General features: G+C 42.8%; 1 protein-coding gene across 1 annotated transcript in view; it reads right to left on the reverse strand.

The window, feature by feature from the left end:
* The window catches only part of ryr3 (ryanodine receptor 3), a gene marked incomplete at both ends in the record, with an annotated part of 321,079 nt that overhangs the window by 41,267 nt on the left and 253,317 nt on the right, over positions 1–26,495 (reverse strand). Inside the window, 11 exon segments of the mRNA XM_080745085.1 lie at positions 1,460–1,516; positions 2,186–2,237; positions 3,637–3,749; positions 6,384–6,480; positions 11,282–11,394; positions 12,128–12,262; positions 13,878–13,937; positions 20,129–20,296; positions 22,678–22,773; positions 23,250–23,337; positions 25,913–26,058. Of these exon segments, the coding sequence (XP_080601211.1) occupies positions 1,460–1,516; positions 2,186–2,237; positions 3,637–3,749; positions 6,384–6,480; positions 11,282–11,394; positions 12,128–12,262; positions 13,878–13,937; positions 20,129–20,296; positions 22,678–22,773; positions 23,250–23,337; positions 25,913–26,058 (1,125 nt within the window).

The raw sequence follows: 26,495 nt of genomic DNA on the forward strand, positions 1-26,495 counted from the left end.
TGTGTACAAGTGTCTTTGAGCAAGACACTTAACTGGGGCATGCACTCGTCTGAGCATCATATGCTGGGTGAAGCAGTAAAAGCTATTTCCCCTTCCACCAGAAAATACGCCATTTCCCACTCTGAATTTTCTGTCACTAGGGATGGGACGATACGCGATATTATCGTTTATCGTGATAAAAAACACTCAACATAATCGTATCGTGGAGATTTAATTTATCGTGATATCGTCCTCCGTCATGCACTGGGATCAATTCACCTTTTATTTGCCGAGCTGCATATCCGGTACCACTTAAACCCTCTATAATTAGTAAAAGGTACTGAGAGATATACGTACTTGATACAGTCTTTTTTTTCACTCTATCAAATGTCTTTGCCAAAAAAATAGCCAATCTACAAGCTCACTGTAGATCTGCTATTTTTTGGCACATTTCTCGCCCCAGGATAATGGATTTTGATTATCGCGATAATATCGTAAATTGCGATTTCTTTTGTCACAATAATCGTGATATGAAATGTTCATATGGTCCCATCCCTACTCTGCGCCGCTGTCCTCTTCGGAGAAGAACAGTGCTCACCTGAAGTCATCGGTGGCGACTGGCGAGACGTCGTTTTAGTGTTACTTTCAATGTTTTTTGGGGGGTTTTTGTTCGTTTTTTCCTTTTTTTCCAGTAAGGGGATTTTATAAGATATTTGACCGATCTGCAAGGAAATCGTTACCAAGAAATGTCTTCATCAATGTGTTTCTAAAGGTACTAAAAGGTTGAAATTCAACTCCCGGGGGAAACCTCATAAAACAACTGATTTGTGTTTGTGTCCCATTAATTTACTATACAGGAAAAAAATATGCTTTAAGTAGCATGTGAGGGGTCAAACTAGGGGTTTTTCATGATGCTGAATCCATTGCAAGCATTTGTTTTGCACGAAAAACATTCCTTGGGCTAAGATCGGACCCACAAAACGATGGTTTAGTGATGAATCATCACTTTTGACCGTTTTGTGGGGGCCATTTGTCGCCCATGGAATGTTTTTCGTGCAAAACAAATGCTTGCAATGGATTCAGCATCATGAAAAAACCCTAGTTTGACCCCTCACATGCTACTTAAAGCAGATTTTTTTTTTGTATTTTTTCCTGCAAAGTTAATGGGACACAAACACGAATCATTTTTTTATGAGGTTTCCACCGGGAGTTGAATTTCAACCTTTTAGTACATTATTACACACCTTTAGAAACACATTGATGAAGAAATTTCTTGGTAACGATTTACTTCGCAGATTTTCTTATGTTCCCCTTATAAGGTTATACAACATGTCTGTGTCCTGACTGTCCTCCCTGAAAGCGTGGGATTAAAAGCCAGAGCGAAGCAGCGAGTGGCAAATTGTATTTTTCGATGTTGCTGCACCTGACACCCACCGTAGCTATTGTTGTCAGGTGCAATATATATGGAAAACAAACGCACCTCAAATGTCTTCTCTTTCCCTTCCTCCTCTTCTTCCTCTTCATCCTCTGCACAACTCTGAGGACACAGAACGTTACAGGACATTACAAGGTCAATGCGATGTTGAATAAGAGTGTGTCAGACAGTGTTGTTTTTGACAGCAAATTTTGATTTAGTTTTAGTCATAGTCTTTTGAATAAAATGTATTTTAGTTTTAGTCATCATTTAGTCACCTGAAAAGTTTTAGATTTAGTCTAATTTTAGTCGACTAAATATCATAAGATTTTAGGCGACTAAATCTACAGTTGATTTAGTCAACTAAAATGTATTTTGGCAGGCCTTGATGGCATCGTAATGAGTGATTTTACTCTTGGTTTTGTGCTGAAAATATGTGTGGTGAAAATAGCAGATCTACAAGCTCACAACGCGTCGCGTTGCGACGCGTTGTGAGCTTGTAGATCTGCTATTTTCAGCACGCAACACCTGAGAGCAACCAAACATAAAATTACTCTCTTCTCCTAACGTTTTAGTCTAGTTTTTATTTTGTTGACGAAATTGTCAATATATTTAGTCTTAGTTTTAGTCATCACAGCTTAGTTTTTATTTCGTTTTTATTTAGGTTTCGTCAGTGAAAAAAACGCAGTCGACAAACATTTTTCGTCATAGTTTTAGTCGACGAAATCAACACTGGTGTCAGACATAAAGCATCTGAGAGCACATTTTGATGTGATCGGAAGAACTCCTTACCTTTGCCATCATGTCTGCATATGCAATATATAAAGGATCTATCTCCAAGGAACTGAGAAGAAGCAAATACATCAAGGAATTAGAATTAAGTACATGCGTCATTATTTATTAAAAAGGAATACCAAAAACCTATTACTATAATAGATATAGTATTACTTAAGACAAAGTCAAAGTGATATAATGCATTACTTTCATAATCTCTGTTATTCATAGCTTGCAAATAAATTCATGTACACTAATGATGACTGTGGGGGGAAAAAATATTCAAATCAATAGGTTACACACCCTGCAGGGGGCACTGCAGCTTGCAGATCGGCTATTTCCACTACTTCCTAATTATTATTATATTTTTAATTAATGGGATTTGTTTTAAAAACGAATTGTGTTGTTTCTAAAAGAATATAGATTTTTTTGGGGGAAGGGGGAAATCGTTTGAAACATTCTTTTTTTTTTTATGTAGGAAAATAAAATGTGATTTCTACTTGAGTCGTGATCCACAAACATTGGACCGTGACCCACACACTCACGATTAAGACATTTTACATGACGATTAATTGTCACTCAAATAATTGCGTTTATCATTTAATTGTGTATTTGTCGATGACAATAACATTTCTGTTTGGCTTTTAGGCTTTGAGGTTGCACATGGCAATCATGACACTTAACTTAAATATACAAAGAAATGACTGACATATTTGACAATGTTATACTTAAAAAGGAACATTGATAGTGGATATAGCCGATCTACAAGCTCACAACGCGTCGCGCTGCGACGCGTTGCTATTTCCACTACTTTTTCAAAGTGTCTGTAACAACATTTCTCAACATGGAAACGATTATGACGATTATGCTAAATAATTGCGATTACCCTCAAACAATTAAGATTAGACGATTATGTAATAACTGTGACAGCCCTAGGCAGGGACGTGCTGGGCCCCTGATTCAGCCCGGGAAAAAGAGTTGCAGAGGCCCTAATTGCGCGCTATAGAGAGAGATCTCTCTCTATAGCGCTGCTGCTACTCAAAGATTTGCCATTTCAGTGACAAGCCAGTGGGCCAATTACATGAGTTATATTTTGTCGTTGTCGGGTGGAAACCTTGTACGTCCAAAACCGTTTGTTTTGTATTTATCATTTTAAAAATGATTTGAACTACAGTAGTGAAAACAGCCGATCTGCTGTTTTCACTACTTTTGTGTGACGGCCTTTTATGATGAAGCAGGGCTTTGCTTTGCGAAAAAAATTACAAATTTGAAACTTGGAGATACAAGGTTTCTGCCCGACAGTGACGATTGACTTTGTTGGCCACCCAGCCCCCAAAATGGAACAAAGGCCGACATTTTATTTTTATTTTTTTCCTAATGGCCGGCCTGGACCGGCCGGGAATGAACCGGCCGTTCGGGAGTTGTCCCGCTTTTCCCAATGGCCAGCACGTCCCTGGCCCAGGTCTCACCTTCTCTCCGTCAGAGCGTTGTGGCTGAAGTGAAGGATGAGCTGATGGAGAGGGTCTGGCTGAGCCTCCGCCACCTCCTCTTCATCCTCCTCTACGATCTTCATGGGGGTTTTCTGAGGGGGGATGATTATCTCTGTCACACACCAACCACAGCCACCACCTCATACAGCTCTACGATAAAACACTGCACTGTGCCACAGCCGAAACTCTGGAACTATTCCTGACAATATGTGTACGTTTTATATACTTGACGCTGGAATACCAGACTTGTTTATTATAATCGTCACTGTCTGGCCAAAACCTCTTAATTACATTTTTGAGGTTTTTGATTTTTTTTGGCATAAATCAGGGCTATTGAACACCTTTACATGTGAGTGTTGGTTAAAATAATATTGAACCAATGGAAAGTAGTAAAAAGCCCTTCCACTTGAGCTCATTTTCCCGAAAAAATTAACATTTTGTTGTTAGGAGGTTTTGGCCCGGCAGCAGAGATATAAAATAATTTACCTTAATATTTTCTGAAATCTCTATTGGGAAAAAGATTAATGGATTTTCTATCTGTGGCACCACAAAATGGCCGCCACAGCTATGCCCTATAGGCCTATACTTTGTTGAAAAATCCCCTCTATACCAAATCTCTTCGTCGAAATTAGCCCATCTACAAAAAATATATAGCTTATCTACAAGCTCACAAACGTTGTGAGCTTGTAGATAAGCTATTTTCATCAAATGTTCTCCCTACTCTTCCAGTGAAACATTTGGACTCCGGTGTCGGGTAGCACACCTACGGGTTGACAATGTCAATAAAGTTATTTGAAGCAGACGGGCAGAGACTGCCATAGATCCGCCATCTTGGCTGTAGCAGAGACACTCAGTTGCAATTAACCTCTCTCCATTGAGACGGACATACAACGTATGGATTGTAACTTTAATAAATGCTATGAAACATAGTCCGTTCACACACATCTTCTCAAACACACTGCATCACAGACAATTCAGTGAGCATTAATTAGCATGCTTTCTTTTTGCCATGTCCTGGTGATCCATGGGAGGGACAGGACAAGAGAGGTGATGGTCATGGAATGGACGATGGAACCAAGATGTCCGTTTCATGCGTGTTAGAGCGGTCAAACAACGTGCAAGCAGGTGATGCCTGATTTATACTTGGTCGCACGTTGTGTCTCGCATTGTAAAAAAGTTAATCTACCAGCACAACTACGGGCTTGCAGATCAGCTATTTCCAATGCAGGACTCCGGTGTAGCGACGAAGTATAAATCCCCCTTAATGCCGTCTGGGAGCTGTGAGGGCGAATGTGAAGAACGCTGTTCTGACGAGAACACCGAAAGCTGGATGAGGGAAGGATGATGAGATCTACACCGGCCTCTGAGACACTAAACTGTTGACCTTCGCACTGCAGGATCCTGCGGTTGTTCTGACAGCTACATTACCACCCCCCATCCCCTGGATATAACAATATACTGCAAGATCTGATGGGCTTCTGTACACCTAAAAATTATATCTAAGCCAGTCTAAAATGAGTCTAATATAAGTTGGCTATAACCTGACTCCGCCAGATGATGGCAGCAGTGCCTACCGCCCTGCACAAACAACTGGGACTGTTCAAAGAGAGTGGATAATGGAGTAAAGTCCCAGTTCGGACCAATCAGCGGCAGCTACGGGCGGGCTCTGACTGGGCTCTGAGCGGCTCTGAGCCAACAGAAACCCAGGATTCTGGGTGTAACGTCATGCAGACAGGCCAATATGAGTGGTTGGAGTTGGCACTCCCAGACTGTGATAGACAGACGAGCCCCATCCAATCACCTGCTAAAGAACTTGAAAAAATGGCCCGCCCCTTACATGGGTTTTACCCACAGATATAAAAAGCTAGATACCTCCACCCCCGCTGCAGTTCATTGGTGTGACTGGTCAAACACCGCTGGCGGAAGTGTGTAACTGTGGAACTGCGGAAGGCACTCTGCCCCCTCCAATAGGAAAGAGGGAGTCCCGCCAGTCCTGCATCCGATTGGCCTACTGAGCTTCCCATTCTGTGACGCACAAGGAAGTGTCCTTCAGAATTCCCAGCAACCCCCCCCCCCCCCCCCCCCCACCAGAGGGAGGTATCTAGCTTTTTATATCTGTGGGTTTTACCCAAGCGAATCCAGATGGTAAAAGTAGGGCGGTACGCACTGCTGCCACCATCTGGCGGAGTCAGGTTAAGTTGGCTATCCATTGAGATGAACGAACTGTACCTCTGCGTAGTTTAAAGGATCTAGTATGGAATGTGATTGACAGCATGCCACTGAACGCAACGTCACCTCACAGAGCCACATTACAGGACTTACAGAGGCAGGAGACGAAACGACAACTGATGGGTTGGCTCCGGGTCGGACAGCGAAAACACAGCTACAGCGACGGTGGGCCCCCCTTTCCTTACCCCTGCCGGCAGACAGGCATAGCGTGCTTTTCGAGCGCAGCGTGCGCCGTGTCGCCGCCTGAGTTGCTCATGCAGCCTGTGACCCCTGACGGATTTCTGCCTGGAGGCGGCGGGCCTGGTGGCACGGCCGGCGGCGCGGCAGGGAACGCCCGCCCCTGGCACCACCTTGCCCGAGGAGGTCCCCGCGGGGTGGCCGCGCTCCCAAGGCTCAACGGGCAGGGGGCTAAAGAAGCATTCGGCAGACAGGGCCGGTGGCAGGGCGTTGCCAACGCAGGGCACGGGGCGCGCGGGCACGGCGAGCCCAGTACTTACTGCCAGATCCTGCACTAGCTTCTCCTCAAAGGAGTACTCCTCTGCCTCTATCCATTGTCTCTGATAGCCCGGGATGAAGAGGTTGATAGCGCGATGCCTGGGGAAGGGGGGGAGGGGAGGAATGGAGGTGGGAGTGGGAGGTAAAGTGGCATTAGGATGGAGATCTGGTGAGTTCTGGAGGAAGAGATGTGAGGGGGAAGGAGGGTAGGAGGGAGGCGGGGGTTACAGGAAGTGCATTTCAGGCAGAGGGCGGGTGGTGATTGGTTTGTCGATGTGGGGATCCACTGGCTCTTCTGACTGGTCACATTTTGGTCACCGAGTGACACGTCAAAGTCACGTCAGTCCGGCTGTGAAGTTGGATTAGGAGAACATGCACACTGATCTGTGAAGGATGTGTCATTTCCAAAGACACCGGCCCTCTGCGTGGTGAAGACCGTGTTGCCATTAACTGATTAGGCCCCAGGGCTTGTGGGAATAGCAGAAGAAATACCCAAATAGACACGTGGATCTGTTGAAAAATGACACGTCCTTCTCTGACTGTGCCAGGTGACACAAAATGGCACATCATCGTCATCGTCATATCTGTAACTGATAGGGACAAATTTGGTTACTGCTCCTCGTTCACTTGATCTACTATAGGTCATATGGAAACACTTCACATACGTTGATGTAAAACACATCCGGCGTTTCGATTTACATCTGAAAGTGTAAACCCTTATCAGAGTTAAAGGACAACTTGGTTTTTTACAACAAGGGTTAATATTTTACATTGTAACTAGAAAATATTGTTCCTTCGAAACAATTGTGGGCTCGCTTCAAGCCAAAAAACAATGGCTATAAAAGTACAAAATGTCAAGATCGCAGCCAGTGCTCTCTTTGATGTTACTGACGCAATTGGACGCTGCATGCATGATTTGAGGCATTTTGTTCCAAAAATGTGTTATTCAAAAGTTGACCCGCTGGTGGCGCTATAACAGGTCAATGTGAGAAGGGTGGCATCTGTTCCTTGACTTAGTGGGAATGTGCTTGCACGATTTCACGCAAATCACAGGCTGTGTTCATGATTTGAGGTGTTTTTGGCCACTTTATCGGTGCTTGCAGCTATATTTATTATTATTATTTTATAATTTTTTGTGTGCACTTCATCTGCATGTTAGATAAAGGTCCTTAGATTGTGTGTAGAATGTTTCATGCAAATTGCAAAAAGATCCCAGAATAAAAACGGTTTTATGCATTTCACAAACTGCTGAAAATGATATGGCGCCCCTCTTTGGCCAATTGGGGTAAGATTGGTTTTAATGATATTTGGACTAACCCTCTACAGTATTTCATCATGAAAATGTGACTTTGCATGTATGTTTTAGAGGCAGAAGAATAATTTGCATAAAACTGCAATATACATTGAATTATTAAAAAAGCATGTTTCAATTTAAAAAAAATCTGATCTGACAGATCTTTAGATATTGGTCACAAGTTCATGTCAAAAACGTTTTGTGCATGTGACGCGAAAATTCCAGAATAAAAGCGGGTTTACGCGTTTTACAAACTGCTCAAAATGGCGGAAAATCTAAGGGTGGAGCTTACTTAACAAAGACACAGATGTCTTCCGCTTGAGTCAAAGCACGCGTGTAAGCAAGTTGCATGTCTTCAAACGAAACGAGTCATGACTTTTGCCCGTTTGAAGTTTGAATTTTCAAACGCTTTGTATAGCGCCCCCCTTTGGCCGATTGGAATAAAATTGGTTTCAGTGATACTTTGACTAACCCTCTACATATTTGCCAAATGCCATAATTTGCATAAAACCGCAATATCCATTGAATTATTAAAAAAATAATGTTTCATCCGACCAGACAGTTTGACCGTATTGATCCAAAGTTCATGTGAAAAAAGTTTTGTGTGCGTAACGCAAAAATCCCAGGAGATCAATTTTTACTGTTTTTCATATAATTCAAAATGGTGGGAGACCTTAAGGTCAGAGGTCAAAAGTCAGAGCGTAAAAGTTGTTCGGCATGAGGAGACGCATACGTGTATACAGGTTTCATGGCTGTACCTCAAACAGAGCATGAGCTATACCTGTTCAAAGTTTGCACTTTCGAAGGCTTCCTACAGCGCCACCATTTGCCGATTGCTGTAAAAAGTAATAGCACACGTCGCCACAGTAAGGTGAACACATTGATGTTTTTATTTTCATTTTCTCACTAAGTATGAAGGAGTAGAAAGGTGCCAAAGTATTGAGGAGAACTTGATATAGTATAGCTATAAATATTGACATTATGTCAATTAGAGAAAAGAAAAAGTGAGTGTTAAAATGTTTTCATTTGCTTTGTTCTATTGTTTTATCGCGTTTAGCGTGCTAAAATGTGGGGCATGTGTACGCATGGGGGCATGCGTACAAGTGTCTAAATATGTATTTTTAGACACAATAAGCCAGCAGTTTCTTTATTGCTATTTATAGTAACACTTCTAGCCCCCATAAGTCACATCCAACCATGAAAGGTTGCGTTGTATCTTGGGAATGGGCTTATTCTGTGTAAAATGACATATTTAGCCACTTGTACGCGTGCCCCCAACCACTGAAATAAGAATCTCTAAAACAATAGAAAGAAGTAAATGAAATCAATTTAACACTCATCTTTTATATTATTTAAAGCTATACTGTGTAAGTTGCTCAACTAGTGGTCAGTAGCTGTATAGCAAACGCCGGTCGCGTCCGCATCTTTCGGACGTTTTTCGCCGCGGACCGAGCCTCACACCACCGCGTCCGCCTGCACCTCGCCGAGATCTATCTTTAGAGGGGTCCCTGGTTCCTGTGCGTTCAGGCATTCCGGAGAAACGGACTCCTTCACCCGAGTATATGCTGTTGTTATGTTGAGGCAAGCTACTTCCTGAGAAGTCAGCAAGATGCGCTGTGATTGGCCGGCAGTGTATAACCCTCTCTGTGATTGGCCGGTAGTGTATGATGACGTAATGTTGCCGCGAAATCCGGTCCCCAGCCAGAATCATAGAAAACATATTTACAGAAGGCTTTAAGGGCTGAAATTCACGAAGTGGGTGTTCTAAAATTTTGCGATTTAATAGTTAGATGAAATTTAAGATTTGTTTAATTAAAAAAGTTGCATAGTATAACTTTAATTACAATCTAAAATATGAACCCTTGTTGTAAAAAACTAAAGTTGTCCTTTAAATCAAGCCTTTTCACCGTGCACTGCTTTCTACAGATAATAAAACTCTTTCATCCTTTTACACTCCTCTTTCCTCTCTCTTTCTACACATCTTACATTCCTTATCTTCTTTCTTAAAAAGTATTATTCTATGAAATAGGATTCTTTTGTTTCATTTAACACTCAATTGTTCTGGCTGACCAATCAGAATCAACAGTGTCATAGAGTGACAGCTGGTTGCTAGGTGGATAGTCTCACGTGGCCAGACTGTTGCCTCCGCGATTTGGTCAAATGCTCCCGGCATACAGTCTGGCAAAGCAGAATAGAAATGATGAGTTCGAGATGAAGCGGAAGTGAAGCCTCCTCGTCACTTCCGTTTCCGTCTCACATCGCACACATTTATCATTATATAAATAAATGTTTAGCTTGCTGCTTAGCAGAAATGACATTTTAAAATATATTTTCTTGAGCGGTAATGCCCGTTTCCATTACTCGCCGTTAGGGAGCTGCTGTTCCAGACTCTATATAGCATTCAGAGATTGTGGAATAGTTGTCTGGCTACGCGAGACTACTAGGTGGAGGTCAGTCCATAGCCTGGTGGATGAAGGGGAGGGGGGGGGGGGTGTATTGAGAGAGATGAAGCATTAGTTGCAACATTACCGTCAGCAGGGAGAACAGACGGTCAAAACTGGAGGCTTTGAACGCCTTTTCCAGCCAAACCTCCCGATAGCCGTTGAGGAAGTGATTATTATTTTTGTATCTGGGGGCGGGTGGGGGGAGGGGGAGGTGTGGTGTTATGCATGTAAACAACACAGAGGAGAGAATGTCATTAGGGTGGGCGGGCGATGATTTTTTTTTCCACACATGGGCACACAATCAAGAAATGACACAGTAAAATCCTCAGTATCTGTGTGTATAAATGTAAGTGGACCTGTATGGGTCCAATTGGCTATATTTGCACACTCTCAGATGGCCTATTGAATGCTTTAACCAGTGAAAAATAGCAGATCTACAAGCTCACAGCACGGCACCGAGTGCCGCGCTGCGAGCTTGTAGAATCTGCTATTTTTGAAAAAGTCGTGAAAATGTGTGCAAATCTTTGACTGTATGTATTTTCAAAGCGAACGTTTGTAACTCAAATTTTGCTTCTGGGTGGTCCCTGGAACTAGATATTTTGAGATGCGGGTCCGTGGCCAAATACATATCATTTTGGGGGTCCTTCACATGAAAAGGTTTGAGAACCACTGACATAGTAGTCTCTCAAGAACAGACTAACTGAGCTCCATTTAAGTGAAAAGGACCTTTTCTTTGACTATGGCTGGCCAGATTGCTGACATAGAAACATAGGTTTTTCAAAAAGTCTTCAAAAGGATTCAAAAGACACTTATAGAATCGGGTCAATTTTTTTTAAATAATTTTCACGATTTTTCAAAAATAGCAGATCTACAAGCTCACAGCGCGGCACCGAGTGCCGCGCTGTGAGCTTGTATATCTGCTATTTTTCAATAGTTAAAGCATAAAATATTGATATACAATAATGTGTACCCGTTCTAAATTTAACAGATGACTTTACTGTGTTTTACAGTTTGCTGCGTTCAGTTAGATGGAGACTGAGCCATGTTTTACTTGTTCTGTTTTTTTTTTGTCATATAAAACCTTGCACGTCAACATTGACATTGGAAGGTGATAGCATGTTGTTCCGGTGGTGTGCCGGATGTGGCCGTGCGTGGGAGTCACCTGGGTAGGTTGTAGAGCGGCGCCATGCGGAAGCACGCCACCACGGCGCGCTTACGCTGCTTGGACAGCAGCTTCTGCCATACCGTCCTCTTATTTCTCAGCGGACCCTCCACCTTAGGAACCCAGAAATTACAAGGTTAAGCGCAAGTTGTGAAAGAGGTACTCAATTGTAAAGTAAAAGTACAGCAGATTTGGATATAAGTACAGTACTTGAGTAAATGCACTTTACAGATTAAATGGTTAAGAAACTAGTTAGAAACTGGTTAAAGTATTATGTCCAGTTCTGTGGTTTTGCGATTTGATCTTTTGTCCCACAACTTTGTCGCTTGAACCAAGTAGTAATTTAACACCTGATACTTGTTTGCACACTAGTGTCACACGCCAAAAAGAGCAGATCTACAAGCTTGTGAGCCAGTAGATTAGCCATTTCAGCAAGCTACACCACTAAACATAATGGGGCTTTAAGTTGTTATAGTGCAGTGGTTCTCAATCTTTTCAGGCAGCCACCCCCCAAAATAATCATATTTGGACTGGGGACCCCCCACCTTGACAAGCAAATGGAATTGTAGGCATTACATTTGCCTTACATTTGTTTGACATGGTTCCACAGATGCATACTGTGAAAATACCAGGTCTGCGAGCCGAGGCGCTGTGAGCTCGTAGATCGGCTAATGTGTGCCTTTCTTCAATTATTTGACCAGTTTTTTGTTGATTACTTTTGATACAGTAATGCATACTTTTCTTTCTCTCTTTTGATGAAGTATCAAAAAGTTCTTAAAAGCCCCCAAAATCATGTGGGGAGCCCCCTGGGGGTCCCGACCACTGCTACAGTGTGTGTGACTGCACCTGTTCCAGGTGGAAGACGGCAGCGGAGAGGCTCTGGACTCTGGCCACAGTGTGTTCCGTGTCTACTGGCTCCTCTGTCTTGATCACCACGTCCTTGTACAGGTTCATCTGCCACTGCACGGCTGGGTCGTCAGACTGCAACACAGTCACATTATCACTGCTGGGTCGTCAGACTACAACACAGTCACATTATCACTGCTGGGTCGTCAGACTGCAACACAGTCACATTATCACTGCTGGGTCGTCAGACTACAACACAGTCACATTATCACTGCTGGGTCGTCAGACTACAACACAGTCACATTATCACTGCTGGGTCGTCAGACTACAACACAGTCACATTATCACTGCTGGGTCGTCAGACTGCAACACAGTCACATTATCACTGCTGGGTCGTCAGACTGCAACACAGTCACATTATCACTGCTGGGTCGTCAGACTGCAACACAGTCACATTATCACTGCTGGGTCGTCAGACTGCAACACAGTCACATTATCACTGCTGGGTCGTCAGACTACAACACAGTCACATTATCACTGCTGGGTCGTCAGACTGCAACACAGTCACATTATCACTGCTGGGTCGTCAGACTGCAACACAGTCACATTATCACTGCTGGGTCGTCAGACTGCAACACAGTCACATTATCACTGCTGGGTCGTCAGACTGCAACACAGTCACATTATCACTGCTGGGTCGTCAGACTGCAACACAGTCACATTATCACTGCTGGGTCGTCAGACTACAACACAGTCACATTATCACTGCTGGGTCGTCAGACTACAACACAGTCACATTATCACTGCTGGGTCGTCAGACTGCAACACAGTCACATTATCACTGCTGGGTAGTCAGACTACAACACAGTCACATTATCACTGCTGGGTCGTCAGACTACAACACAGTCACATTATCACTGCTGGGTCGTCAGACTACAACACAGTCACATTATCACAGCTGGGTCGTCAGACTACAACACAGTCACATTATCACTGCTGGGTCGTCAGACTACAACACAGTCACATTATCACTGCTGGGTCGTCAGACTACAACACAGTCACATTATCACTGCTGGGTCGTCAGACTACAACACAGTCACATTATCACACCACGCCACTTCTATTAGAGTTAGAAAGACTACAACACAGTCACATTATCACACCACGCCACTTCTGTTAGAGTTAGAAATCTACTCCTGCTGCTAATAATAATGAAGATGATGATGATGACGATGGTAAGCCTAGTGTGAAATTAAATTAAAGCAAAATGAAAAACCTATTTATACAAATCCTTCAGAAGAACATTATTAAGATTTTATATTAAGGTCGGGCTATAATTTGTTTAACCACTTTTATAATGCAATATAATTTATAAAACATATCGTCGTCGACCGATTTAAAATTGTGAAAATAGACGATCTACAAGCACACAACGCCTCGCACCGCGAGGCATTGTGTGCTTGTAGCTCTGCTGTTTTCATTAGTTTTGTGTGACAGTCTCGTATGATGAAGCAGGGCTTTACCTTACAAAAAAATAAACGTACACATTTGAAACGATATGAGGATTCTGCCTGACATTGACGATATAATTATGAAGTCAGAAAAGAAATGGGAGATGTGGGCACTCAAGTTAAAAGAGAGAGTAGCCTTTATCAAACCAACATGTTTTCGACCACAAGATAAAATGATATATTTTTAGTTGACTCTAATTTATTATAATCTCTCTGAAACATGTCATATTTTAGCCTACCTTGTCCTGAAGGTGTAGATTCTGTCGCAGATGGTCCATCACTTCCTCATCTGTGTCTTTCTGTGTTTTGGACAGGGATTAAAGGACATACAGTAGGATGTTTGACAGAGACAGGGATTAAAGGACATACAGGATGTTTGACAGAGACAGGGATTAAAGGACATTAGGATGTTTGACAGAGACAGGGATTAAAGGACATACAGTAGGACGTTTGACAGAGACAGGGATTAAAGGACATACAGTAGGATGATTGACAGAGACAGGGATTAAAGGACAAACAGTAGGATGATTGACAGAGACAGGGATTAAAGGACAAACAGTAGGATGTTTGATAGAGACAGGGATTAAAGGACATACAGTAGGATGATTGACAGAGACAGGGATTAAAGGACATACAGTAGGATGTTTGACAGAGACAGGGATTAAAGGACATACAGTAGGATGATTGACAGAGACAGGGATTAAAGGACATACAGTAGGATGTTTGACAGAGACAGGGATTAAAGGACATACAGTAGGATGTTTGACAGAGACAGGGATTAAAGGACATACAGTAGGATGTTTGACAGAGACAGGGATTAAAGGACATACAGTAGGATGTTTGACAGAGACAGGGATTAAAGGACATACAGTAGGATGATTGACAGAGACAGAGACATGGATTAAAGGACATACAGTAGGATGTTTGACAGAGACAGGGATTAAAGGACATACAGTAGGATGATTGACAGAGACAGGGATTAAAGGACATACAGTAGGATGTTTGACAGAGACAGGGATTAAAGGACATACAGTAGGATGATTGACAGAGACAGGGATTAAAGGACATACAGTAGGATGATTGACAGAGACAGGGATTAAAGGACATACAGTAGGATGTTTGACAGAGACAGGGATTAAAGGACATACAGTAGGATGTTTGACAGAGACAGGGATTAAAGGACATACAGTAGGATGATTGACAGAGACAGGGATTAAAGGACATACAGGATGTTTGACAGAGACAGGGATTAAAGGACATACAGTAGGATGTTTGACAGAGACAGGGATTAAAGGACATACAGTAGGATGTTTGACAGAGACAGGGATTAAAGGACATACAGTAGGATGATTGACAGAGACAGGGATTAAAGGACATACAGTAGGATGATTGACAGAGACAGGGATTAAAGGACATACAGTAGGATGATTGACAGAGACAGGGATTAAAGGACATACAGTAGGATGATTGACAGAGACAGGGATTAAAGGACATACAGTAGGATGATTGACAGAGACAGGGATTAAAGGACATACAGTAGGATGTTTGACAGAGACAGGGATTAAAGGACATACAGTAGGATGATTGACAGAGACAGGGATTAAAGGACATACAGTAAAATGTTTGACAGAGACATGGATTAAAGGACATACAGTAGGATGTTTGACAGAGAATGACAAACTGTTTATTTTACATTAATACTGTCTGGTAATCATGGACTGTGACGGACAGCTATGCTTTTCAAAAAAATCTTAGAAGGATTCAAAAGACACTTATAGAATCGGGTCAGATTTCAAATGTTCACGATTTTTCAAAAAATAGCAGATCTACAAACTCGCAGCGCGGCACTCGGTGCCGCGCTGTGAGCTTGTATATCTGCTATTTTTCAATAGTTAAATCATAAAATAAAATCTTATGTGAAATGTCTGACTAGGTGCTACAGTTGGCCACTGTAGCACCTTTTCAGACATTTCACATAAGACTTTTACAGAAAAGTAAATTACAGTAAAACAGATTTCATATTAAAAGACACTTTCAAAACTCAAATTAGCAGAGTGCATGTAATTACAAACAATTGATTCATGTGGAAATTGGGATTCATATTGGGATTAACCACTGTAAACCTGTGATGTGTGACAATTGAAGGTTGAAGGTGGACAATTGAACATAATGAAAAAAGAGTGAAGCACTCGTAGCTGCCGATGCACATTTATTAGGACGACACAGAATAAGAAACCAATATGTCCCAGCACGACTGACGGCTAGTCATTGAATTCTTTTTCATTTTCATTTTTTCATTTCATTTGAAAGCTGGGAATCATAGCTACAAAATTATATATTGGTTGTGGAGATTGACCCAACAGTTTTGAAGATATGGCTTATAGAATGATGCCATGCTGAAATACTACTTTTAAGATATTCAAGTTCTAAATAAATTTCTAACCTGCAATGACCTGCATGATCTCTCACATTAATTTAAAAAAGTCTTATTTACATGCAGAGTTAAGCTCTGGCGTTTAAGTGAAATGTAGCCTGATATTTATGAAATGCTTTTGTGGGTTTATCACATTTTAGTGAAACAAAAAAAAAAAGTAATTTCAGCTGTGGTCTAAAGTAGTGGCTTCCGAAATGACTGCCCCTGTGTCACACTCAGTCACCAATGTTTCGGACGGACAAGCTGCCTTCTTCAGGGTCAGCATCCTGAAGGCGGCAGCTTGTCTGTCTGAAACATTGGTTTCTTATTCTGTGTCGTCCTAATAAATGTGCATCGGCAGCTACAAGTGTGCGGCTTTACTCTTTTTTTCATAGTGTTTGTCCCGTTGGCCGGCACCTCATAAGGACTGGTGTGCTGTGCACTTTTTTGCTATTAGTAGTGGACAATTGAACATAACCACTAGATGGCGACACAATGAGCTTCCCAGCAATGAACAATTTACTATTTATACATTTAGCAGACACTCCTATCCAGAGTGACTTTACTTATAAAGTGTTATATTGCAGTAAGTAGCAAGAACTAGAGTCAATAAATGAAAACAGGTAAATGGTCACATAAATAGAGAGCAAAGAAAACAACAAAGTGCTAGGATACCAGGTAAACATCGAACCAGCTAGCATCTCCCTAAACAACATGCTGATACTTAGCATTTGTATCTAAAATAAGTGATTTTGGAAAGTAAAAAGCATTCTCATAGACTTAGAACATAAGGTAATGAAACAACAGTGTTAGGAGATTAAAGTTGGGCAGAAATGTTTTTGTTTTTAGTTTTAGTTTTTACAATCTCGGAGTCAGCTTAGGTGGTTCGGGCATCTAGTATGGATGCCCCCCCGAGCGCCTTCCTAGGAAGGTCCTCGATGCGCGTCCCACTGGGAGGAGACACCGTGGCAGACCAAAGACCAGATGGAGGGATTATATCTCCAAACTGGCTTGGGAACGCCTCGGTATGGTATACTCCCTGAGGGAGTGGAGGAAGTTGCTCGGGATAAGGAAATCTGGAAGTCTCAGTTGGAACTGTTACCCCCGCGACCCGATTCCGGATAAGCAGTTGAAGATGGATGGATGGACAAACTCTTATACAGCACAAACTTGTGTGTGACAACAATACGCTGACAAATGGGACAGAATTAAGGGCTTCTATTCCCTTCCTTAACCCTAGGATGCATGAGTGGGGTCAAAAATGACCCCAGGGGTTGTTATTCTTCAATATCTTTAAAATTAAAAGTTTAAATATTTTCATATTCCAGGTATTCCTCATAAAACATGTTTGTGACATGAGGCCATTTGCATTTTTATCATTCCTTTCATTCATTTTAAGAAATTGCAGTTTTTGTATCACTACCCCACTCTTCCATGAGTGGGGTCAAAAATGACCCCAATTAAAATCAATGCATTTGTGCAATAAACTACTTCGCTCTCACACATAACTCTGACATACTTTTGCCTAGCAATGTGATTTCAACTTTAAAACACTCACACGACTTTGGCCTTTTTTCCGCCAATAGGGACGAGCTGGAATTGTTGAAGCCCCGCCCCCTCTGTCTACTAAACGCGTGCAGCAGCTGTCACATTTTGCTGTCACACTTTGCTCTCACACGTAACTCTGGCATACTTTTGCGTAGCAACGTGATTTCAACATTAAAACACTCACACGACTTGGCACATTTTCTGGCCAATAGGGACGAGCTGTAATTGTTGAAGCCCCGCCCCCCCCTGTCTTCCTATTGGCTGGGCTTTAAACATCCATAACTCCAGTTCGCAGCATGGTACCGTCTCGAAATTTGGTGTCTGGACTTAGACCGCCATAGGGATGAGTTGCAACTGTTGAAGCCACGCCCCTCTTCCCTCCTATTGGCTGGGCTTTAAACATCCATAACTCCAGTTTGCAGCATTGTATACAGTCTCGAAAATTGGTGTCTGGACTTAGACGGCCAATATGGACGAGCTGTAATTGTTGAAGCCCCACTCCCTCTTACAAGTCTGTTGTTTCCACCCGCCCTGATGGTCGCTTACTGGTAATAGTAGTAATAGTAGTAATAAAAGTAGTAATAGGGTAATAGTAGTAGTAGTAATAGTAGTAATAATAGTTGCGACCGTAGATTGCAAGTATGTGAACGGTCAAAGCTTGTCCATATGTATGTATGTATCTCTGTCACGCCTGACACTGTGGGTCTATGGGTTTGTCGCTCTGACATCAAGCTCTGATGTCACTGTGATGTCAGGGGAACCACTCTAACAGAATGGGTTTGCCGCTCTGACATCACGCTCTGGCTTCACTATGATGTCAAACTAACAGAATCCCTTTTATGCCCATACATGGAGTTCCCTGATGTCATTGATATTAAGCCCATATCTAACAGGACTTCATATGGGAATACCCATATATGGAGACCACATCGTCCACATACAACACTAACAGAATCCATATATGGCCAAGACATAAGGCCAAGACATCCCATATCTGTGTGGCAGGTTCTACAGACAGGGATCTCCATGTATGGGCATAAAAACGTTTAGTGTGACATCACAGTGAAGACAGAGCGGAAAACACATTCTGTTAGAGTGATTCCCCTGACATCACATTGACATCAGAGCATGATGTCAGAGCGACAAACCCATAGAACCACAGTGTCAGGCGTGACAGAGATACATACATACATACATACCTACCTACAAGCTGTGACCGTTCACATACTAAACTTGCGACCTACGGTCGCAACTATTATTACTAATATCACTACTATTACTATTACTACTACTATTACTACTATTACCAGTAAGACTCCCTAATCGGGAGGTAAGCGACCGTCAGGTCACATGTTGATGAGATGAGTGTAGACATAGTGTGTACCGATTTGCGTGATTTTAGGGCAAAAATTGTAGGAGCAGTGTCCAAATACTACTATTACTACTACTATTACTACTATTACTACTATTGCCAGTAAGACACCCTAAGAGCGAGAAGCGACCGTCAGGGTGGGTGGAAACAACAGACTTGTCAGAGGGGGTGGGGCTTCAACAATTACAGCTCGTCCATATTGGCTGTCTAAGTCCAGACACCAAGTTACGAAACGGTACCATGCTGCAAAATGGAGTTATGGCTGTTTATAGCCAAGCCAATAGGAGGCAAGAGGGGCGGGGCTTCAACAATTGCAGCTCATCCCTATGGTGGATTAAGTCCAGACACCAAGTTTCAAGACGGTACCATGCCGCGAACTGGAGTTATGGCTGTTTAAAGCCCAGCCAATAGGAAGACAGGGGGGGCGGGGCTTCAACAATTACAGCTCGTCCCTATTGGCCGGAAAAAGTGCCAAGTCGTGTGAGTGTTTTAAAGTTGAAATCACGTTGCTAGGCAAAAGTATGGCAGAGTTACGTGTGAGAGCAAGTTGTTTATTGCAAAAATACATTGATTTTAATTGGGGTCATTTTTTACCCCACTCATGGAAGAGTAGGTATTGGTTGGTCATGCATCCAAGGGTAGGTGATACACCATGAAATTTCACTTTTCCTATTTTAAAACCTTTTTTTGGGGTCCCACTAGCACCTTCTATCCTCACAAAGTCCCATTTCTTACCGTTGTGTCTTTCTCTGGTTTTGGGAAGGCGGAAGTTAAAAGCATCCCACGGGTTCTCAAAACAGGCTGTCCAGATTTGCTGCCGTCGCTGACGTCATCGACGGCCGTTTTTGAAGAAAACATTTTTTTTTTTTTTTTTTAAACCTTTTTTTTTTTTTTTTTTTTTTTTTTTTTGCCAAAAGGATTTTGGGGGGGTGGCGCAGTTCAGGCCAAAGGTGGTACTGCAGCTAAAATTGCTCTGAGAGCCATTCAAAATGAGAGAGGCTCTCTATTCAGGAGTGGTAATTTAGCCTCAAACCTTTTGAAAAACGTTTTTGAGACATAAACAATATGACATAAATACTTTTTTAAATGCATGGTGTATCACCTTTAATGTACACTTATCACACTTGCCCCATTATGCCAGGAGTCAACAGGCTTACCAGACTGTAGCGTATCTTGGCCAGGGAGATGAGCACCTGGTCACCCGGTGTGCACATGTTGAGGCCGATGGGGAGCATCTTCTTCAAGGCGGCCACGATCAGGGAGGTCTGGATGGAATAGTACTCCCCACGCCGGCGGGGTCTCTTCCTCTCCTGGTCCCCGCCTGACTGCAGAGGGACAGGCAGGAGGAGGGATCAGTGCAGTGGCGGCTCCAGGGGGGGGCTAGAGGGGGCTTTAACCCCCCCGGTGAAGGCTTAGCACCCCCACAGCACCCCCGCACCCCACACACCCAATTGTGATGAAAAATATTTATGGAATACATAAATTAAATATATATGAATATGTGAAAGACAATTGAGTGACTTCTATGTAAACCATACTATAAAACTGTACTTTTTATGCTGGAAAGCATCTTCAGCCTCACAAAAACCCTATTTGATCACCCACAGTACTCAGATGTTTACCATGAAGATATGAGACTCTCATATCCCTCATACACATACAGATCCTTCTCGAAACATTTTAATATTGTGTGGAAAAAGCATTGCAGATGCCATAGATAGCACCCCAAATCATAACTGACTTTGTAAAACTTCCCACTGGACTTCAAGCAACTCTGACTTCAGAAGGTTGACATTTCTCTATTATAAATCCTTGTTTTGAGTGGTCTTGTGTAATATTGAAATATGGACTTTTGATATTCATGGGCTGTATGACATAAAGATTCAAAATTTGAACAAAAAAAGTTTTGGAATAATTCACTGAATGTCCAACATATCTAGAATATATGGAAGTTTCAAGAAATATATGAAGGTTTCAAGAAAATGAACTTTTACACAATATTCAAATTTTTCGAGAAGGATCTGTGTGCGCATGTGTGTGTGTGTGTGTGTGTGTGTGTGTGTGTGTGTGTGTGTGTGTGTGTGTGTGTGTGTGTTAGCCCACAGTTCAGTAGCTGAGGAACATTCCTCTCCACTCCAAGAAATCACAGAATGTCCCCCAAGAGTGTAAATAAATATACTGACTGGCTCTGCTGGCGTACATAAACATCAAACTCATCCCAGTGACAGCTAGACGAGTGACTGCTAAGCCAAGACAAACGGCTTCACTCATATTTACTGTCCACAAGAAAACCCACTAGTCATAAAATGTCCTGTGTGCAGTTCAATTAACTCATACTCTGCGATCCCCGTCGAAACCGGGGATTTCCCGCTGTACCTCTCTGCGATGCCCGTCGTTCCCGGAAATTTAATTAGCTTTAATCATTATGAAACGATTAAAAGTATGATCGCTGTATAGAGCCGTTTCGGAGGCCCGCCCCCTAACTGTATCCGGTCGTATTTCCCGTTTGGACCGGATCTAGGTTTCCATATCCGGTCTGACGTCCAGTCGCGTGCCCACGTTAAAAGGTAAGGACAATTTGGCAGCTGCTTACTACAGCTATGTTTAAAATGGCAGCAAAATTGTTAAGGAAACATGAACTAAAAGTTGAACTAATCTACACAGCGAGGCATAATATCAACACCCACGGCATTACAAAAGTGCTGTTAATGGGTTTCTTTGCTTTCGTTAGCAATGGCTACGAAATGCCAGCGCCCTGGGGATCCCATCAAAGGTGAATGAGACATTTAGGTTTAGCGGTTTTCCCTTAAGTGCTGACATAGTGAGGACGAGAACGGGAAAGAAAAGAATATCCTCAATTAGACCCGGAGGGACTGAAGCCGTATCGGCCTCCCGTCCAGGGCTTCATTACTACTGGGTAGAGCTCCGAAGGGATGAAGGGGTCACGACGATGTGCAACAATCTGTTCATGTGTCGCTGCCAATTGTGGCTGAGTTGGTGACTGATGAGTGACCCCTTGAAGCCCAAGTTAAAATCTTGCCTGGACAAGATCGATATGCTGGACAGATGCATTCATCCTGCCCCTGTCTAACCCATTAGCACCTGAGGTCCATTCTAAAAATGGGTAACCGGTAAAGTCGCCGGAAAGAAACTCGCAGAGAATTTTATTCTTGTATTTGTTTTACTGAGAATAAGGTTAGAAATACCGGTAAGTAACTTTAGGATTACGCATATCTTTCTGAGGTTAAGATTAGGAATAGGGTTAGGTTTAACCGTTTAGGCATAGTTTACAGAGGTATATATGGATATTAAGGATCTCAATGGAAAATAACAAATAAACCTTGCCTTAACCGAGTTTCTTTTTAGTTGACATTGTATCAGTGAACTGTACTGTCATGAAACTGTACCTTTTCCTATCCAAAACTTCCAATAAATACCTCAATCAATCAATCAATCAATCAATCAAAAGGCAGGGACACCCAAAATGATACATGTATTTGGCCGTGGACCCCCATCTCAAAATATTTTGTTCCAGCGATCCCCAGAAGCATAGATTTGAGTTAAAAATGTTTTGCTTAAAAAATATGTATATCAAACATTTGCTCAAATTAGAGTAGATGTTGAGATTGAGAATCTTTGATTTATTTGATGGGAGTGAACTTGTGATTCAGCGTGTCTTGTCATCTTGTCATGTACAGTAGGCTACCTTGGACATCTTGGCCTTGCCTCCTTCTCCAGTGAGGAAGCCCAGGTTGTTGATCTCATTCTGAACCACAAAATTCTGCTCCTCTCTTTTGAAGTTCTGTGTTGGTAGAAGACGACAGAGAACAAGAGAATGTCATGAATGACATCTCAAAGAGACATTGTGGTTGTTTTATTTGATAATATATTTATTCTGTATTACTGCTATATAATTCTTTATGATAGTGTATAATTACAAATTACTATATCGTCGTTGTCGGGTGGAAACCTTGTATCTTCAAGTTTCAAATGTCTGTGTATGTTCTTTTGCAAAGTAAAGCCCTGCTTCATCATACAAGGCCGTCGCACAAAAGTAGTGAAAACAGCAGATCTACAAGCACACAACGCCTCGCGGTGCGAGGCGTTGTGTGCTTGTAGATCGGCTGTTTTCACTAGTTTAAATCATTTTTAAAATGATAAATGCAAAACGAACGGTTTTGGACTTACAGTACAAGGTTTTATCACCCGACAACGATATGATATCATAATGCTATTCTAGTGTTGCAGAGTACAGAGGTTTGTTGTGACATGTCTTACGTGTGATTTGCACCAGAGGATAAAGATTTCAGCCACCATCTTGAAGAGCTCGTTTGAGTCTGAATCTGGCTCCTTCAACCACCTAGACCTGAGGTGGACATAAACAACAAACTACAATAAAACTCCATGGAGGCTTCTCTCACTGAGCTCCATGAAAGGTGAAGGTCATAGGACTGCAGACTAGAGTTCTCAAATTCTGCCCGAAATCGACCATACCCGAACCCGATATGCTAATTAGTCAGGCCGGGTAGGGCCTCTGGCTCAATGAAAAAAGAAAAGTATATTTTTATTATTTTATTACTATTACTCTGTGATAGTTCTCAAATTCTTTCCAAACCAGACCTTACCCGACCAGACGTTTTTGGGCCGGGTAGGGCCAAAAATGTATGCTAGTCGGGCTAGGTAGGCCCTCGGGCCGGCCCAGTTAGGGCCGGGCCTTAATTTTCAGGCCGTTTGAGAACTCTACTGCAGACACGGTCTCAATGCCACATTCATTATCCTGAATCATCCTTTGGATTGCTTATGCAAGAGAATGACAATTATATTTTGTCAGCCACTGTGTGTAAAATATGTATATTCACAATAGAACCGTTATAATAACTGGTTCAAAATGCAGCCATAAGGATTCCAATTGTTTGGACACAATGCCCCTGTGCTAGATTACTTTAACATTACTACTAACCTTTAAGTAATTAGATGGCATGCAGTCGCTCTGAAATACTAACATAATAAGCCTAAGATCCAAGTTAAATCAACACCACAGCTTTTACTGTGTAGAGGAGAAGAAATAAATGGAAGCAACAATTGAAGGATGAAAGGTCTACCTGTTGTTATCCACATAGCGGATGAGCATGGGGTAGAAGGCGTACATACCTGTTGTTATCCATGATGAGCATGGGGTAGAAGGCATACATACCTGTTGTTATCCATGATGAGCATGGGGTAGAAGGCGTACATACCTGTTGTTATCCATGATGAGCATGGGGTAGAAGGAGTACATACCTGTTGATATCCATGATGAGCATGGGGTAGAAGGAGTACATACCTGTTGTTATCCATGATGAGCATGGGGTAGAAGGCATACATACCTGTTGTTATCCATGATGAGCATGGGGTAGAAGGCATACATACCTGTTGTTATCCATGATGAGCATGGGGTAGAAGGCATACATACCTGTTGTTATCCAGGATGAGCATGGGGTAGAAGGCGTACATACCTGTTGTTATCCAGGATGAGCATGGGGTAGAAGGCATACATACCTGTTGTTATCCATGATGAGCATGGGGTAGAAGGCATACATACCTGTTGTTATCCATGATGAGCATGGGGTAGAAGGCGTACATACCTGTTGTTATCCAGGATGAGCATGGGGTAGAAGGCGTACATACCTGTTGTTATCCACATAGCGGATGAGCATGGGGTAGAAGGCGTACATACCTGTTGTTATCCACATAGCGGATGAGCATGGGGTAGAAGGCGTACATACCTGTTGTTATCCACGTAGCGGATGAGCATGGGGTAGAAGGCGTACATACCTGTTGTTATCCACGTAGCGGATGAGCATGGGGTAGAAGGCGTACATACCTGTTGTTATCCACGTAGCGGATGAGCATGGGGTAGAAGGCGTACATACCTGTTGTTATCCATGATGAGCATGGGGTAGAAGGCGTACATACCTGTTGTTATTCACGTAGCGGATGAGCATGGGGTAGGAGGCGTACATACCTGTTGTTATCCACATAGCGGATGAGCATGGGGTAGAAGGCATACATACCTGTTGTTATCCACATAGCGGATGAGCATGGGGTAGAAGGCGTACATACCTGTTGTTATCCACATAGCGGATGAGCATGGGGTAGAAGGCGTACATACCTGTTGTTATCCACATAGCGGATGAGCATGGGGTAGAAGGCATACATACCTGTTGTTATCCACATAGCGGATGAGCATGGGGTAGAAGGCATACATACCTGTTGTTATCCACATAGCGGATGAGCATGGGGTAGAAGGCGTACATACCTGTTGTTATCCACATAGCGGATGAGCATGGGGTAGAAGGCGTACATACCTGTTGTTATCCACATAGCGGATGAGCATGGGGTAGAAGGCGTACATACCTGTTGTTATCCACATAGCGGATGAGCATGGGGTAGAAGGCGTACATGTACATACCTGTTGTTATCCACATAGCGGATGAGCATGGGGTAGAAGGCGTACATACCTGTTGTTATCCACGTAGCGGATGAGCATGGGGTAGAAGGCGTACATACCTGTTGTTATCCACATAGCGGATGAGCATGGGGTAGAAGGCGTACATACCTGTTGTTATCCACGTAGCGGATGAGCATGGGGTAGAAGGCGTACATACCTGTTGTTATCCACATAGCGGATGAGCATGGGGTAGAAGGCGTACATACCTGTTGTTATCCACGTAGCGGATGAGCATGGGGTAGAAGGCGTACATACCTGTTGTTATCCACGTAGCGGATGAGCATGGGGTAGAAGGCGTACATACCTGTTGTTATCCACATAGCGGATGAGCATGGGGTAGAAGGCGTACATACCTGTTGTTATCCACGTAGCGGATGAGCATGGGGTAGAAGGCATACATACCTGTTGTTATCCACGTAGCGGATGAGCATGGGGTAGAAGGCATACATACCTGTTGTTATCCACATAGCGGATGAGCATGGGGTAGAAGGCATAAAGGTCCCTGCAGAGCACAGTGAACTCCTCCAGGATGAGAAGCTCGGCCTCCTGTTTGTCCCCTCGGTCGTCTGCCTTCAGCAGCTCCTCTTCAGACACCACCTATAGGAGCACAAGACATCAGCAGCACACCGTAAACACCCGACTGTTAAGTTCCTTACACACTGTGAGCGTTTATTATGAGCGATTCCCATTCCTTTAAACGGCTGTTTGTTTTATAAGCAGGGGTCTTCAACGTTTTCAGGCCAGGGACCCCTTAGCTGAGAAAGAGATGAAGCAGGGACCCCCACTACATATTGTATAAAATTGTGTTGCAGAAGAAAGATTTTCATAGATTTGTTTGACAGCAATGTCATCCTGTTGGAGTAATATGTATTTTCCGACATTTAACCACTTGAACCATCAAATACTTTAGTCTGCTCTTCTTTGACAAAAATAGCCAATCTACAAGGCGTTGTAAGCTTGTAGATCTGCATTTTTTGGGTAATGTTCTACAACTAGAAGGTCGGCCGGCTACGCCGGCCGCCCCTCTAGGTCGT

The sequence above is a fragment of the Nannobrachium achirus genome (assembly GCF_963921795.1).
Source record: "Nannobrachium achirus genome assembly, chromosome: 16".
In the NCBI taxonomy this organism is placed as follows: Eukaryota; Metazoa; Chordata; class Actinopteri; order Myctophiformes; family Myctophidae; genus Nannobrachium; species Nannobrachium achirus.